The sequence below is a fragment of the Salmo trutta genome, chromosome 13 (assembly GCF_901001165.1).
Source record: "Salmo trutta chromosome 13, fSalTru1.1, whole genome shotgun sequence".
NCBI lineage: Eukaryota > Metazoa > Chordata > Actinopteri > Salmoniformes > Salmonidae > Salmo > Salmo trutta.
This window is the reverse complement of record NC_042969.1, coordinates 16,534,756-16,553,072: the sequence shown is the minus strand read 5'-3', so window position 1 is coordinate 16,553,072 and position 18,317 is coordinate 16,534,756. Positions and strand designations below refer to the sequence as shown.

Genomic DNA, 18,317 nt, shown 5'->3' with positions numbered 1-18,317 from the left:
TTGAAGTATTTGTGAAATTGTACATTTGTGGCGTAAGCTATTAATTGACATTGTCTTTGTCATTGCACCAAGGGAAAAGGAGCTACAGGTCTATTGGACTATACCGTCATCTGTGTCTACTTAGACAATCGCCTGTGGCACTGCAACAAGTTGAAGGTCCTGTAGCTCTTTATGGCGGATTATGAATGTCTTATTGGAATCTGTTCACTCTTGAGGTGCTGGCTGTGGCTGAAGTTATATACACTTCTTCAATCACTTTTTATATATCACTTCTTCAATCACTTTTTACATGGATGCCACAGTGGTACTCTAGGCAAAAGAGTTGATCAATTGTCAGTGTTTCATTACATCAGTTGAATACCACTATAAAAACCCAAATAGCACATTTATGATGGTGCTCTGGCTCAGCGTCTCTTCCGAACAGCTCTGCGCACACAGCGTCCTGCGTCCAGCGCTCTGATTGGGTCCTGGGCGCTTGGGAGGCAGTGGCGCAGAGAGATTAGCTTTAGGTACCAGCACCGGAGGAGACCAGAGTGATGTGATCTGATACGGGTAGCTACGGGAGGACTCGCGCTTAAAAAGCTGGAGTCACTTCTCTGTCCTATATCAGTGTCGTCGTTGAAGTGTCGTCGTGGCATAGAAGCACGATTGTCAAACGCGGTGAGTGAATGAATAGAAATAAAGTGTGTGTGCGGTGCGCGTTCGCCTTCCAGTGCGGTGACGTGATGGGGAGAATATTGGGTGGGAGAGAGACGTCAGAAGATGAACTGCGTCTGATATGTATAGCCTACTGCCTTCTAGCTTGTTTCCAGAATTCGCAACAGATTTGTGTTCACTTTGCAACATAGGACATTTCTGCTTGATGTATTGCAATAGGTGAGGCTGCAGAACGGATCATACGGTTAGAAAGGTATCGGCTAATGTAACTACAAGAGGATGCAAACACTCCACCCATCTAGTGTCATCTCCTTTTATACGTTGAACTGTTCTAGCATTTTAGTTGAAGCTTTATGTTGGCGGCATATGTATAAAATATGTAGTATCATGTATTAACTCCAGTTATTAGCCTACCACACCGTTTTAAAAATAGTTAGGCCTACCTTCGACGCCTACACAAATTCAAGTACAGTATTTTCTTTCTGAATATTCCTTAACAGGAGTATCCCCAAGCCGGTTTCAGTAATATAGGCTACAGATCTATTGGATAGTATTTGAGGTGACTATTTTAAATATTCATATCGATGCTATAGCAGCATCTGTTCATCAGTGTGTGTGAAAGGCATATAACAACCCATCTCTCTTTCCTATTGCTATTGAGATGTGCTGTTTCGCGTGTGCTGTGAGAACTCACCTTCAATGTTCCCTCAAAGCTGTGCGCGGCCGCGTACCTCCTCCAGAACTGCAGCGCAGAGACGCAAGATATTGAACTTCCCTGAGTTCGACCCATTAGTTTGCACTTTATAGATCAACGGTTTTTTCTGTGATCGATTCAACATTATATCAGGCCATTTTCAATGCAACAAAACCAGAAAACGATAACTTTGCCAAATTGAGTCTGTGATTTTGTTGTAGGCAACGAAGTATAATTCTATTGGCGCTGGTAGCCGGCAAGCGGCCTTTCAATCACCCACGAATGAATGCGCTTTTCAGATCAGAGCGCAGAGCCACGCGTGTGCACATTTATTGATATTCTTTGCTAGTTATTTGCCCAGTTATAGATAAGTATTGGTCACAAACGTGTAGGCTACATTTTAAGATGTCTTTAAAAAGTCAGTCAGGTAAAAAGCTTATGTCTTAATTAAAGGGGCAGTGTTGTATTTGGAGACAGGCTTGAATATGCTAATAAGCCAATAGACAGAGGGATTGCCTACATTGTCTAATTCTCTGTAGGGTAATAATAATTACTTTTATTTTGTAAAGTGGTTTCTTGCATCATACAATACAATGCACCTATTTGGCCCATGGTGTTACAGACCAAGTAAAAAAAACATAAATTAATGTTCATTTAAAAAAATCTATATACAATGTGTACAAATGAGTAAGATTAGGGAGGTAAGGCAATAAATAGGCCACAGTGGCGAAATAATTACAATGTAGCAATTAACACTGGAGTGATAGATGTGAAGATGATGATGTGCAAGTAGAGATACTGGGGTGCAAAAGAGCAAATAAATAACAATATGGGGATGAGGTAGTTGGGTGGGCTATTTACAGATGGGCTGTGTACAGGTGCAGTGATCGGTAAGCTGCTCTGACAGCTGATGCTTATAGTTAGTGAGGGATATATAAGTCTCCAGCTTCAGTGATTTTTGCAATTCGTTCTAGTCATTGGCAGCAGAGAACTGTTCATCAGGTAAAAACGTTTTTAAAAGTCTCAAGCAATGCAGGTCTGCATTGAACACCACAAATATGTAACTATAGGCTACATCATAGAAATTGAAAGCTATTTCCATGTGAAAATGTTATGGGATTTGCTCCATTTGTTTTGTTGGTAGGCCTACATTATGCTCAAATAGCCACAATAGCATATTGGCTACTGTCTAAAACTGTACAGGTACAGCCTCAGTGTTCACTGTAAACGTGCAGCAGAAGGAACAAAATTCTCACAGCGTTCAAGTTTCCGCTCGCAAGACCTAAAATTTGCTCAGTGCCACAAACAATTAGAGGGAACATTTCTCGCCTTCGGAACTAACTTCTAACCACCTTTTGTCGTGAGTGCTGCTCTGACACCTGTCCCACCTACGGTATGCAGAAGGCTGTATCTCATGTCCTGACTGTATGTTATCTACAGGAGTCTATGATTTTTCTCTGACACCTGTCCCACCTACGGTATGCAGAAGGCTGTATCTCATGTCCTGACTGTATGTTATCTACAGGAGTCTATGATTTTTCTCTGACACCTGTCCCACCTACGGTATGCAGAAGGCTGTATCTCATGTCCTGACTGTATGTTATCTACAGGAGTCTATGATTTTTCTCTGACACCTGTCCCACCTACGGTATGCAGAAGGCTGTATCTCATGTCCTGACTGTATGTTATCTACAGGAGTCTATGATTTTTCTTTGACACCTGTCCCACCTACGGTATGCAGAAGGCTGTATCTCATGTCCTGACTGTATGTTATCTACAGGAGTCTATGATTTTTCTCTGACACCTGTCCCACCTACGGTATGTAGAAGGCTGTATCTCATGTCCTGACTGTATGTTATCTACAGGAGTCTATGATTTTTCTTTGACACCTGTCCCACCTACGGTATGTAGAAGGCTGTATCTCATGTCCTGACTGTATGTTATCTACAGGAGTCTATGATTATTCTTTCAACGTCAACTCCTTATTCCTGCAGTAACTCTGAGGGCTGGTTTCTGAAACACAGATTAAGCCTAATCCCGGACTAAAAAGCATGCTCAGTTGAGAATCTGCATTGAAAAAGCTTTTTAATCCGGGACTAAGTCAAAGATGAATCTGTGGCCAGGAAACAGTCTTCTAGACATTTCTCTGCTGTAAATGACGACACTGCTAGGTGACGTCCTGTAATATGGGTCATGGTATCATGTTTGGTAAAGTCTCATGAATGACCTAAAGTGATGTGAACATAATGATACGTGTGTAGTAAGACTACAGCTGAGCATGATGAGCATGATGGTGTGAACTCAATGTCCCTGCTGAAAACTGCTGTGTCATTGTTCTATCTCACTCGGTCTCTAATATCTATCTCTCCTGTATTTGTCTCATGCCCTTCTGCTAACTGAGGCTTGCAGAGTCAGAGGAAGAACACTATCTCAGTCTGGATCTAGCAGCTCTCTCTCCAACTCTGAGATTTCTGCAAAGAAAGCAGGCATTTGGGCATTTTATCAACTGTATCATCAACTGCATCAACTGCATCCTCCGTTTTGGTGTTTTCCCAGGCCAGGGTATTTACTATGTGAGAGGATAGTGAGAGAAATGTAAAAAAAAAAAAAACAGTCCTGAAATCAGTAGCAGAAGGTATGATGTCACTTTGTACAGAGAGACAAAGTATCCTTATGAGACATGTTTTGTGTTAAATATCTGGTACCATTTTAGTAAATCGTATGTGTAGGCTGATTGACCTTGTTGACATTATTTGTGTGTCATCTTTGAAAGAGTGAGAAGGAGAGAGAGAGAGTTAGACATTCTACAGGTTAGTTCCTGCGTGTTCTCTGACACAACAACACCACCCAGAGAAGGACGAGGGGCCCTCATGAAAAAGTGCATTGTGTGGAGATATTTTGTCTTAAAATGTAGTCTCTTGCTTTTTCCAAGGGCTTGTCTTGTTTTCAAATCTGCTGTGTCCGGGTTTTCCATCTTTCCATGAAAGAAGCTTGCATTTGTCTTTGTTTACCTGGGTGTGCGTATGTGCGTGCTTCTGTGTGTGCGTGCAAGTGTCTGTGTGTGTGTTCATTTGTTGGAGTATGATTGAATTGAAGAACAGAGTATGATAAAAACCCACCACTGAGCCCTAAATTCAAAGCCCTGCCTCTTCCTGATTACATCTGAATTGACAATGATACTCTGCAGTCCCTCTCTCCCTCTTTCTCTGGCTTGGTCCAGCTGACAGCACAAAGCTGATCACCAGGGAGAGAAAAGGGTCAGCTAGAGAGTAGGATCTGCTCTGCAGCTTGTCAGCATCTGGACCTAGCATCGTAACACCTTCCAACAGCCTGTCTCTAGCCTTGGCATGGTGTATCGGTTGTGGATGAATACATTGACAGCGCTAAGCCTCATGATTGCCAAGCATGTCAAGAAAATAGGACCCATGTTATAGGTTTGGCACCTTGTTTTAAACTGTGTGACATATTCACCAGATGTGAGAACCAAAAAGGGAGAGAGAGGGTATTACTGTATTGGGACACAGTTATAAAACACACCACAGAGTGCGTCAATAAAACCCTCCGCTATTGGTCGATGGGTTGTCAGAATGTTGAATAGTTGAGGCTTTTCATTTTGTGTGAGTGCCATGGCAACAGATCAATGCCAGAGAAGTGGCTGTGGGCCTGAGGGTCTGTAGGACTTTATAGAGCCGTACGGAGTATCTTTATCCATGTGTGCTTCTCATTTAGACTGCCTTAGTCATACAGATGTGGGATATTAATTTGATCACCCTGTTGCAGGAGAATTTTCCTGCAATGCAGGAAATTTCAACTAATAGTGTATTTGAGGTTTAATAAGTCTTCTGAAAGTTTTGAATTAGAAATTTCAGACTTGATTTTTCCCTTACAAAAAATGTATCAACCCCTACACAAATGTCCATTAATTATAATCCACATAATAATTCACATTTCCTGTTGCAGCAAACTGGCTCAAATTAAGATCCTACATCTGTATGCTGACTTGTCTTGTGTTTCCGCCTCATACCTCCAACCCAGTCCTGTAATCCTTCTAACTCATCACACATGGAGAAGACCTGACTCACGCCAAGTTTCCTTCAAGCACTGTGGTGGATAATGGGCGCCGTCATCAGTATCAGATGTTGAATTCCTATGAGAGCATGGGCCTTGTGTGTGTGTGTGTGTGTGTGTGTGTGCTGCATGTGCGTGTGTGTTTTGTTGTACTCTTAGTGAGCCCTTTCTCCTCTTTTCTCTCCCTCTCCAGTTGACCTCTTGACCCCTCGTCAGTCATGATGTCCGTCCACACCCCCCCTCTCTCCCGCAGTGGCTCCTCCCCTTCCTCTGTCGGCCTGGCCAATCGCAGCGGTCCCCCTGCCGCCCCTCCCACCTCCCTCAGCCTGCGCTCCTCCTACAATCAACTCTTGGGTTGTGATGTTATAAAGGAGTCCCCTACTGCCATGGAAACGGGGAGTTCTGCCACTTTACCCAAGAGCCGCCATAGATACGCCATGACCAGCGTGTGTAGCGCCATGGGCCTGAGCGACACCCTCGCACCTCCCGCCCAAAACCAGCCCCCCACCGGCGGCAAGCGCCTCCCCACCAAGTCCTCTTCATCCTCTGCTCTTTACTCCTCCTCCTCTTCCTCATTCTTCTCCACCAACCCCAAGCTGGCGAAGAATGGTGCCAACCTGCAGAGGAAGGCCGAGACCCAGCAACAGGAGCAGAGTAAGACCAACACAGAGTTCAAAGGGCAGGATGATATCATCACCCCCATACACAGCTCTGATTGGCTGGAGGGGGAGAAAGACAACTCCCAGGCCCCACCCCCATTCTGTCGGAGGACCAAGAGTTTTCTGGAGTTCCGTGAGAAGGAAGTGGACCCTCCTAGTGTAGAAAACAAGGAAGAAGAACGTCCCAACAAGGAAGAAGAAGAAGAGGAGGAAGAGGATGAGAAGCACTCCTGCCCTGAGAAAGATCAGGTCAGCCCGGATAAAGAGAGAGAGAGACCTGAGGAGGAAAAACAGACCCCAAAACGGGAGGATTACATAGAGGAAGAGGGTGCCACTCCAACTGCTAATCAGTCTTTGCTACAGGGGGCGCAATCTCCCCCCATCTCCCCCCAAAACAACCTTAACAGGGCCCAGGAGAACAAGATTCAGAGTTTTCCCCCTCCCCAGGGCAGAAAGGAGGCCTTAAACCAGGCCCAGGATCACCCACCCAGGGTTGAGACGCCCCCCAAACCCTCCCGGAGTGCCCAGGCCCCCCCGCCCAGAGTGATCAAGGTGGAACTGCACCCCAGCAATGAGAACCCGTACCTCCACCGCCCCCCCTCTGCACCCCCTAAGCAGCCCAGAGGGGAGGAGAGCACCCCTCTCCTGCTCCAGACGCCCCCTGCATCCTTCAACCTGGACCCAGAGAAAGGAGCTCCTAAGCTGAGTAGTCTGAGGACAAAGGTGGAGTCTCCCCTGGAGGATGAGGACTCTAGCTGGACCACCCTATCCCAGGAGAGCCCCTCCCCTCAGACCCCACAGGAGATAGGTGAGAGAATTATATGATATACCTTCTGGCTGGCTGTCTGTCTGTTTTCCTGGGTGGTTGGCTGTCTATCTGTCTGTCTGTTTGTTTGTCTGAGTGACTGGCTGGTTGTCTGTCTGTCTGTTGGTCTCTCTGTCTGGTGGGATATATACTTTCTGTCTGTCTGCCTGCCTGTCTGTCGGTCAGTCTGTCGGTCTGGTGGGAGATATGCTGTCTTAAATAACACCTTATACCCTATAGTATAGTACTTTTGACCTAGAGCCACAGAGCACTCTGGTCATATGGTATTGTCTGTAGGTATGCCTCCCACCCTCTCTCTCTCTCTCTCTCTCTCTCTCTCATTTTCTGTTGGAAGTATTTTAGAACACTCAGTCTTGGTTGGAAATGTACCAAGTCTCTCCTTGATGACGATGACTGCAGCGAAACCGCTGAATCCTTAATGACCCCTGTGAGCCACCGTACTCTGCAGGCAGTGGAGGAAGAGAGGGAGAGAGATGGGGTCGAAGGGGAGAGAAAGCGAGCAGAAAGTGAAAGAGAGGAGAGGAAGAGAGAAAACAAATAGAGGAGAGACAGAGAGGCCTGTGTCCTCTGAGTGCTACTTCAGGGGATGAGCCCAAGGGTTGCTATGACAACAGAACAGGATTACCATCTCAGAATTGACCTAGACCACTGTCTGTGTATCTGAGTGTCTGAGTTGTGTAAGTGTGCACTTTTGTGTGTGTGTGTGTGTGTATTTGTGTGTGTATCTAAGTCAGTCTCTCTGCATACATATACACATATATCTGTGTCTGCAGATGAGTGTGTGTTTATGTCAGTGTTTGTGTGTATGTGATCTGTGTGTAGTTAATGTGTGTTGTTGTGTGGTACATCAGATGTGTGGGGTGAGGGGGACCTTCCCCCAGGCTGGCGTGAGGTCACAGACCAATCAGAGGTCTATTTCTGGCATGTTCCCACTGGCACCACCCAGTACGACCGCCCTGTCGCCACGACACACCTTGACCCACACCCTGGCTCACAGCAGGGCGACACAGTCACACTGAGACCGCCCAGCGAGGTGAGGCCTGACACACACACGTAATGTATACATACACACATTCAAAGGCTGTGTTTAGACAGGCAGTCCAACTCTGGTCTTTTTTTCACTAATTGGTCTTTTGACCAATCAGATCAGCTCTGAAAAAGATCTGCTGTGAGAAAATCGAATGTGATTGGTCAAAAGACCAATTAGTGGGAAAAATATCAGAATTGGGCTGCCTGTCTGAACGCAGCCAAACTCTCACACATGGACGCACACTCGCATACTCACACACACACAGTCACACACACACACACACACACACACACACACACACACACACACACACACACACACACACACACACACACACACACACACACACACACACACACACACACACACACACACACACACACACACACACACACACACCCTCTATGTACACTGAATCCTGTCACTAGAGTTCCTCTGATGATGTCATATGGCTCTCTCTCTCTCTCTCTCTCTCTCTTTCTCTCTCTCTCTTCCTTCCACTTTCTACCTCTTTCTGCAGCGACCTAGCAGTTTGGTATCAGACAGTTCATTGGAGCCTGTGCCCTCTCCCTCCGGCTCCTCTCCCTCCTCCTCCTCCCCTCCCTCTGATCTCCCTCTGCCTGACAGAGGCTTTGACAACACCAGCTACACTGCCAGTGTAAGACTACACACTGCTAACGGCACCATGTACACAGGCTCAGAAACAACTGAAATCACACGTGTGTACCTTCAAAATTCAATATATCAAATATCAAATATGAATGAGATATTACTGTATCTCTCTCTCTCTCTTTCTATCCCCTCGCTCTCTCTCTCTCTCTCTCTCTCTCTCTCTCTTTCTACCCCCTCTCTCTCTGTCTTTCTATCCTCTCTCTCTCTCTCTCTCTCTCTCTTCTCTCTCTCTCTCTCTCTCTTTCTATCCTCTCTCTCTCTCTTTTTATCCCCTCTCTCTCTGTCTCTCTCTCTCTTTCTATCCCCTCTTTCTATCCCTTCTCTTTCTATCCCCTCTCTCTCTCTCTCTCTCTCTCTCTCTCTAGGAGCTGAAGGACTACCCCGTGTATCCTGACCCCAGCCTGAAAGCTTTTGAAGGAGCTACTCTTCGTTACGCCTCACTGAGACTGCAGTAAGACGCACACACACACACACACACACACACACACACACACACACACACACACACACACACACACCATAAAACACACAGACAGTCGTTTAAGGCAGCCTCCCACCACCTCTCTGATTCAGAGGGGTTGGGTTAAATGCATTCAGTTGTGCAACTAACTAGGTATCCCCCTTTCCCATTCCCAGTATTCGACAACATTGCTTGCCAGACATTCAGCATAACCTGGATTTCTCTTTAGCACATTCGTCACATTTCTCCTGACCATTTCTCATTATTATTCAGTCATATACACACACACTTTAATGTCTTTGCTCATGGTTATCTCTCCGTCTGTAGCCCTGCCCAGTTAGAGACAGTGGACCTCAACAGTGCCTACATTGATCCAGAGGGACAGGTGAGACCTCCGTCATCACTGATTTTACAAGGTTGGATAAAGGAAAACAATGGAATGCTAACCATGCTGTCACCTATCCAGAGGAAAGGGAGGGATGGAATGACGTAATGTGCTGCCCATTGTGTTTATCTCTTTCTCTGTAGCAGTACCACCTAGTGGTAGTTTAGTGAACTACTGCCCTGTGGCTCTGTTACTAAATGGCAGGTTTAAGTTCCCCCTTTTATTTATTTCACCTTAATTTAACCAGGTAGGATAGTTGAGAACAAGTTCTCATTTATAACTGTGACCTGGCCAAGATAAAGCAAAGGAGTGCGACACAAACAACAACACAGAGTTACACATGGAATAAACAAAACATACAGTCAATAACACAATAGAAAAAAGTCTATATACAGTGTGTGCAAATGAGGTAAGATAAGGGAGGTAAGGCAATAAATAGGCCATAGTGGCAAAATAATTACAATTTAGCAATTAAACACTGGAGTGATAGAGACTGGAGTGATATATGTGCAGAAGATGAATGTGCAAGTAGAGATACAGGGGTGCAAAGGAGCAACAAACAAAAAAAGAACAGTATGGGGATGAGGTAGTTGGATGGGCTATTAACAGATGGGCTATGTACAGGTGCAGTGATCTGTGAGCTGCTCTGACAGCTGGTGCTTAAAGCTAGTGAGGGAGATATGAGTCTCCAGCTTCAGTGATTTTTGCAATTCGTTCCAGTCATTGGCAGCAGAGAACTGGAAGGAAAGGCGGCCAAAGGAGGAATTGGCTTTGGGGATGACCAGTGAAATACACCTGCTGGAGCATGTGCTACGGTGGGTGCTGCTATGGTGACCAGTGAGCTGAGATAAGGCGGGGCTTTACCTAGCAAAGACTTATAGATGACCTGGAGCCAGTGGGTTTGGCGACGAATATGAAGCGAGGACCAGCCTTCGAGAGCACACAGGTCGCAGTGGTGGGTAGTATATGGGGCTTTGGTGAGAAAACGGATGGGACTGTGATAGACTGCATCCAATTTGCTGAGTAGAGTGTTGGAGGCTATTTTGTAAATGACATCGCCGAAGTCAAGGATCGGTTGGATAGTCAGTTTTACGAGGGTATGTTTGGCAGCATGAGTGAAGGAGGCTTTGTTGCGAAATAGGAAGCCGATTCTAGATTTAATTTTGAATTGGAGATGCTTAATGTGAGTCTGGAAGGAGAGTTTACAGTCTAACCAGACACCTAGGTATTTGTAGATGTCCACGTATTCTAAGTCAGAACCGTCCAGAGTAGTGATGCTAGACGGGCGAGCAGGTGCGAGCAGTGATCGGTTGAAGAGCATGCATTTAGTTTTACTAGCATTTAACAGCAGTTGGAGGCCAGGGAAGGAGAGTTGTATGGCATTGAAGCTCGTCTGGAGGTTAGGTAACACAGTGTTCCCCCTGCTGGATAGATGGTGTATGCACATGCTCCCCATCAGAGGTGGTGGGGGTCACGTCATAGCAAGGTTATTATAGTAAACTAAAACTCAAACTAAAACAAAAACAAATTATGAAAAATCTATTGTAATAAATAAATAAAATATAAATAAAAAAAGAATTAACAAAAATGGAAACTATACTGACACTATTATCTTTGACTCCGAAACTAACTAAAATAAAATAAAAAACATCATAAATTGTGTTCATGTTTTGGGGGGAAAAAGCCGGTAAATGCTGCTATTTGATGTTTCAAATAGGCCTAGCTTGTGCATCACTATCTCTAACTACCTAGTCTGTAGACAGATGGGTTGCCTCCTACAATGTACCAATGTTTCAGCATACACATCTGTACAAGTACCTGCATCAGTTGGAACAGAGAGGAGGAGTTGGAGCAGGGAAGACCATCACTGCCTTATCTGGTGATGTCATTGCCTTATCCTCTTGTTTCCCCAGCACAGGGAGGGGGTTTAGCAATGTAAGTTGTTGATATGTGTTATGAATAAAAAATTCAATAAAAAAAAAGCACAGGGATGGGCAACTGGCGGCCCGCCCCTTCTGTAGGCCCGCCCCTTCTGTAGGCCCGCCCCTTCTGTAGGCCCGCCCCTTCTGTAGGCCCGCCCCTTCTGTAGGCCAACATTTTTGGGTGGAACTCAGTCGGAGTCTCAAATTACTGTTGAGAGTTAGAATAGTAATGTGGTTTTGAATCAGCAGTTTTTCTCTTATGTCAGTAACTGACAGTAACCCAGTTGTCCATGTCCGCTAACATGTTATAGATTTTTAGGCGGGTTCTGACTGCATGTGTGGGTATGGATGTGGGTACGAAGCAGACCCGCGAGCCACTGCTGCCTCTCATGATGAGTTCAGATTTTTTCTGGCCCCCATCAAGGTTGTCCATACCTACCCTAGCATTAACATCCCCACTGGACACAAGGTTGTAGCTCGCTAGCAAGATGGAGAATGCGGAGGTTATTTTTATGAGTGCATTTTGCTAGATTGTACATCTACCTTCACTAAAACCACGGCGAAGGTTTTGCCTGAGATCTTTGGTTTTCAATGGTAATGTTCTTATACTGTATGTCTCCCTACAGGCTACTGAAAGAGTTCGATTTTCAGGCTTTGCCCGCCTTCCCGTGATTTGTTGGGAGAGTTGTCTGTCTGAAGAGGACCCTTCCTGGGTTTATTATATATATATATATTTATGTCCAAGTTAATCTGACATCCTCCCCCGACCGAGTGCAGTTTCTGGGAATCCATAGTCATTACTAGCCATCACTAGCCATCCCTAGCCATCACTAGCCATCACTAGCTAACAGGAAATAGAACCTACAACACACATGGGTACTGGCCTCCCATATACAGTATAGGCTACTTCCTGTCCCTAGTACTAAAACTGAAACTGAATCTAAAGGATATAAAACGAAATAGAAAGGTTTCTATCAAACTAAAACAGGATAAAAACTATTAAATCAAGTGGGAAAAATAAGTGAAACTACACTGAATTTTGAGAAAAATCGAAAAACACGTAGAAATAATAGCTAATATAAAACAAAACTATAATAGTGTCATAGTTTGATATTGTTGTTGTTGATGTTGATACAGTCTCTGAGTGAGAATGACCAGGAGGTAAAGAGAGGGAGAAGAAAAAGAGGAGGAGGAGGAGGAGGAGGAGGAGAGGAAGGGTTTAGAGAGCAAGCAGTAAGGCCTAATGTACCTGGAAACATTCAGATGTAGAATTGCTGTTGAACGTTTCACACGTTAACGGATAATGTGTTGATGTGTGTCTGTCCATACCCGGTGTGTGTGTGTGCATGAGTGTGTGTGTGCATGCTTGCTTGCTTGCTTTCATTTCTGTGTGTTCGCACACATCTGTGTGTGTGTCAGTCTTTGTGCATGTTTGTCCACGTGTGTGTGTGAGAGCGAGAACAAAAGCCTGGGGTCTGTCCCTAAAGAGAAGAAGAATACATTGTGGTGCTCTGTAGAGGGAGGGCTGGCTCTGGGCTTTCTCTCTCTCTCTCTCTCTCTCTCTCTCTGTCTCTCTCTCCCTCTGTCTCTCTCTCTCTCTCTCTTTCTGTCAAAGCCCTGGGATGCACTGAACCACAGCCTTTATATTTTATAAACTGTCACAATACATCATAGTCTCTCTCACACTATACTCTGTTGGCTCTCTGCTACACTGTCACTGCAAATCCCCTGGGCCTTTGTGTGAGTGTGTGGGAGTGTGTGTATGTGTGTGCGTATGAGTGTGTGTTTGTATGTTTTTGTATTAGTGTTTATTAATCCGCGTGTGTGAGGGGGGGGGGGTACTGGGTACTGGGCCAGGGTGACAGTAGGATTCATTTCTTCCCTGTACAGGACCTCCTATATGTGCACATGCACAAAACAAATGTATGGTCTGAATCATAGAATTACAAATCAAATCAAATCAAATTGTATTTGTCACATGAGCCGAATACAACAGTGAAATGCTTACTAACAAGCCCTTAACCAGCAATGCAGTTTTAAGAAAAGCCGTAATTTCCGGACTATTAAGCGCACCTGAATATAAGCCGCATCCACTGAATTAAAAAAAAAATATCATTTTGAACATAAATAAGCCGCACGTGTCTATAAGCCGCAGGTGCCTACCGGTATATTGAAACAAATGAACTTTACACAGGCTTTAACGAAACACGGCTTGTAACAAAAATAAATAGGCTTTAACGAAACACAGCTTGTAACAAAAATAAATAGGCTTTAACGAAACACGGCTTGTAACAAAAAATAAAACATTTGCAGTAAGCTTTACCGGTAGTTGTCTTTTTGCAATTCCTCACGCTGCCGTTTCCAACGTCTTATCATCGACTCATTAAGACCAAGCTCCCGTGCAGCAGCTCTATTTCCTTTTCCAACAGCCAGATCAATCGCCTTCAACTTGAAAGCTGCATCATATGCATTTCTCCGTGTCTTTGCCATGATGAGGGTGACAAAATGACTACCGTAATCAGAATGATGGGAAGTTTGAGAGCGCTCGATTTAATCTAAACAGTAAATAAAAAAGTTGTTTGACCTTAACCCGTTCGGCAATTTCATTGGTCTAATGAAAGCTTCATGCCGCCAAAAAACTGAGCACGTCACAGAATGTGTTTTTTAGAGAAAAAAAATTGAAAGCGGGAAAAATCCATATATTAGTTGCTTCATTGTTTAAGCCGCGAGGTTCAAAGCCTGGGAAAAAAGTTGCGGCTTATAGTCCGGAATTTACGGTAGTCTGGGTAGCCATTTAATTAGATGTTCAGGAGTCTTATGGCTTGGTGGTAGAAGCTGTTTAGAAGCCTCTTGGACCTAGACTTGGTGCTCCGTTACCACTTGCCGTGCGGTAGCAGAGAGAACAGTCTATGACTAGAGTGGCTGAAGTCTTGGACAATTTAGAATCTCTATTAATTCAATAGGATCTCTGTGGGCCTAGTACTAAACATTTGTCATTTAACTTTTATCAGTTTTCATCTGATTGTCAAACAATCACATCAAAGGGCTCCTTCATTTGGTTACCTGCACACATTCATCCACTCACAACATATTTCCAGCCTTAAAACAGTGATGAATGGAAAGGGACATCTGTTACACAAAAAAAAGTGATTGTGGCGATTGGCATTAGGCCAGAATGTATGCATCCACTGCTGTCCGTGTGAGTCTCAGTGTCGGCTTGACATAATGTAGATGTTTTCATCTAGCCACATGGCAGTTTAGAGCGTAGGCTATACCACCCATTTTCAAGTCCATTTGCTCATTTTTCATGCCTCTGACATGCGATAAAGAAAAAAAAAGTGGTTTTCTTTACATTTTGTTTTAATTATTGTGATAGGCTCATGTTTTACCGGTACTGCATACCCCCACTATACCACCTTACTTTCACCCCTTGAGCGCACACCCATGCTATCTGCTGAATTATAGCCAACCACTGTTAAAAAGTATTCTCATTGCACATTTTACCAGAGATCTACAGATACACTTAACAGACCGTCTTACTATTACCCCTACTAATGAGTGCAAGTGTGTTTATTAATTAGTGTGTGTGTGTGTTGGGGGGGGGGGGCTGCTGGGTAAGAGTCTGTATGTATTATTTTAAGTGTATATGAATCCATATATGTGTGTTGTAGTCCTTCCCGGTGCGTTCTCTGGGCTGGGTGGAGATGGCAGAGAGAGATCTGACAGAGGGAAGGAGCAGTGTGGCAGTCCATCACTGTATCAGACAACTGTCCTACTGTAGGAGGGACATACAAGACTCCGCTGGGGTCTGGGGAGAGGTGAGGACACTGTGTGTGTGTGTGTGTGCGTGTGTTTGTGTGTGTGCCCGTGTGCGCGCATTGACTGATGTATTGACATATTGATCGTCCCATTAGGGTAAGGACATGCTGCTGGTGCTGCAGGACCGGGATCTGACCCTGGTTAACCCTGACGACCACAGCCTGCTCCACTCTCAGCCAATCAGCAGTATACGTGTGTGGGGCGTTGGCCGAGACCACGACAGGTGAGGAGGACGGGGGACGGGAGGGGGGGGACGGGGGACGGGAGGGGGGGGGGGGGGTCACATCATACTCCCGTATTACAGTCGTATTACACCTAGTAGAACACCTAGCGAATATCCTTTATTACAGCCGTATTACACCTAGTAGAACACCTAGCAAATATCCTTTATTACAGCCGTATTATACCTAGTAGAACACCTAGCGAATATCCTTTATTACAGCCGTATTACACCTAGTAGAACACCTAGCGAATATCCTTTATTACAGCCGTATTACACCTAGTAGAACACCTAGCGAATATCCTTTATTACAGCCGTATTACACCTAGTTGCACACCTAGTGAATATACTGCATTACAGCCGTATTACACCTAGTAGCACACCTAATGAATATACTGTATTACAGCCATATTACACCTAGTACCACACCTAGTGAATATACTGTATTACAGACGTATTACACCTAGTAGCACACCTAGTGAATATCCTGCATTACATCCATATTACACCTAGTAGCATATTACAGCCGTATTACACCTAGTAGCACACCTAGTGAATATGCTGTATTACAGCCGTATTACCCCTAGTAGCATATTACAGCCGTATTACAAATAGTACCACACCTAGTGAATATGCTGTATTACAGCCGCATTACACTTAGTAGCACACCTAATGAATATACTGTATTACAGCTGTATTACACCTAGTAGCACACCTAGTGAATATCCTGTATTACAGCCATAATACACCTAGTAGCATATTACAGCCGTATTACACCTATTAGCACACCTAGTGAATATGCTGTATTACAGCCGTATTACACCTAGTAGCACAACTAATGAATATACTGTATTACAGCCGTATTACCCCTAGTAGCACACCTAGTGAATATTCTGTATTACAGCCATATTTCACCTAGTAGAACACCTAGTGAATATGCTGTATTACAGCCATATTACACCTAGTAGAACACCTAGTGAATATGCTGCATTGCAGCCGTATTACACTTAGTACCACACCTAGTGAAAATACTGTATTACAGCCATATTACACCTAGTAACATATTACAGCCGTACTACACCTAGTAGCACACCTAGTGAAAATGCTGTATTACAGCCATATTACACCTAGTAGAACACCTAGTGAATATTCTGTATTACAGCCATATTACACCTAGTAGAACACCTAGTGAAAATGCTGTATTACAGCCATATTACACCTAGTAACATATTACAGCCGTACTACACCTAGTAGCACACCTAGTGAAAATGTTGCATTACAGATGTATTACACCTAGTAGCACACCTAATGAATATACTGAATATCTGCCACACGTTAGGTCCCTTGATACCAATAGAGCAATGTTTCCATGCCCAAAGACGTCAGTCTGTTCTACAGGTGCTGTAGATGTCCTGCTGGGCAGGCAGTGTGTCCCCTGTAATGCGTTGGGCTGACAGCACCTACTGAATATCCTGTAAAGCAAGGGGTTATGGGATTATCTGGAGAGCATTGAGATAAATATTGTCTCTATGTTGCTATTGTGTAGTACATACACCTCTATTTCAGCTATATTACACTTGTAGTAGTTACTCCGATGGTATGTTTTAAATAGAATGAAAAACTGTACAAGGACAGTGTTTCCACCGACATGTATTGGTTGGTTTATCCACATTGGGGAGATGGGGACCTCGCTAACATTCTACGGTGTGACATGGTCTTAACCTCTCCATATTGAGCTGGTAATGTCGCTGACTCAGGCAGACTTGGTAATGGGGGTTGGGCTGAGAACGCCGGTTCCTTCGATGATATTCACACCCCAGGGCTCAGTCTTGGTTAAGGTTCAGTTCTGTAGGAGGGTGCACATTTTGACCCTCCAGAGATATGTTAAATGGCTATGATATGTTGAAAGGTTTTGGGTCTGGTACGGTGCTTTTCTGTGGCTATGAATGTCTGGTTGTTTTATTAAGAAGCAGTCGTGGTACTGCATGTATTGGTTCTTTGGATTGACGGTGTTGTATTTGCTGGACATTTGTCATGTGTAGAATGTGCAGTTGTGTTCCATGGGACTGGTAGAAAAAGTATCTCTCTCCACGCTAGCTTTTCTCACCACTCTGCCTTTTCTCCTTTTCCACACTCTTCTTTGTCTTCCTCTGTGTTCCTCTGTGTTTCTCTGTCTCAATACAATGGGACAATGCTCATCTCTCTTCCTCCTTTCTTTCTCTCTCTCCCTCCTTTCTCTCTCTCTCCCTCATTTTCTCTCGCTCTCCTTTCTCTCTCTCTCTCTCTCCCTCCTTTCTCTCTTCCTCCCGCCTTTCTCTCTCTCCCTCCCTCCCTCCTTTCTCTCTCCCTCCCTCCTTTTTCTCTCTCTCCCTCCTTTCTCTCTCTCTCTCCCTCCTTTCTCTCTCTCTCTCCCACCTTTCTCTCTCTCTCTGTAACGGTTGTTGTACGTAATGGACCAAGGCGCAGTGGGTTGAGTGCTCATCTTAACTTTATTTGAACACGTAACAAACAAAACAAGAAAACGATCGAACGAACAGTATTGCAGGCTAAACACACAGCTAACAACAACTTCCCACAAACCACAGGTGAAAAAAGGGCTACCTAAGTATGACTCCCAATCAGAAACAATGATGTACAGCTGTTCCTGATTGAGAGCCATACCAGGCCAACAAAGAAATACACAACATAGAAAACCATAGAAATACAAAACAAGAACATTACCCAAAAACCCCAGAACACATAAAACAAACACCCCTCTTACATAAATACATATCCCAATAAACCCAGAACCACATAAAACATATTCCCCCTGCCACGTCCTGACCAAACTACAATAACCAATAACCCCTTATACTGGTCAGGACGTGACACTCTCTCTCTCCCTCTCTCCCTCCTTTTTTTCTCC

General features: G+C 44.5%; 1 protein-coding gene across 5 annotated transcripts in view; it reads left to right on the top strand.

Annotated features, from left to right (window-relative positions):
- Nucleotides 1–177: 177 nt before the first annotated feature.
- Nucleotides 178–18,317, top strand: part of LOC115205335 (amyloid-beta A4 precursor protein-binding family B member 2) — a 43,148-nt gene continuing 25,008 nt past the window's right edge. For 2 of the 5 annotated variants that reach the window (XM_029771179.1, XM_029771176.1), the window contains exons 1-8: nt 178–660; nt 5,613–6,886; nt 7,756–7,937; nt 8,455–8,592; nt 8,972–9,057; nt 9,394–9,451; nt 15,045–15,191; nt 15,288–15,415. In XM_029771179.1, the coding sequence (XP_029627039.1) occupies nt 5,638–6,886; nt 7,756–7,937; nt 8,455–8,592; nt 8,972–9,057; nt 9,394–9,451; nt 15,045–15,191; nt 15,288–15,415 (1,988 nt within the window). In that variant the 5' untranslated portion in view covers nt 178–660; nt 5,613–5,637. Of the gene's footprint in view, nt 661–724; nt 877–5,612; nt 6,887–7,755; nt 7,938–8,454; nt 8,593–8,971; nt 9,058–9,393; nt 9,452–15,044; nt 15,192–15,287; nt 15,416–18,317 lie in introns of those variants that run through there. The other 3 variants (XM_029771181.1, XM_029771180.1, XM_029771177.1) reach the window with 2 other exon arrangements.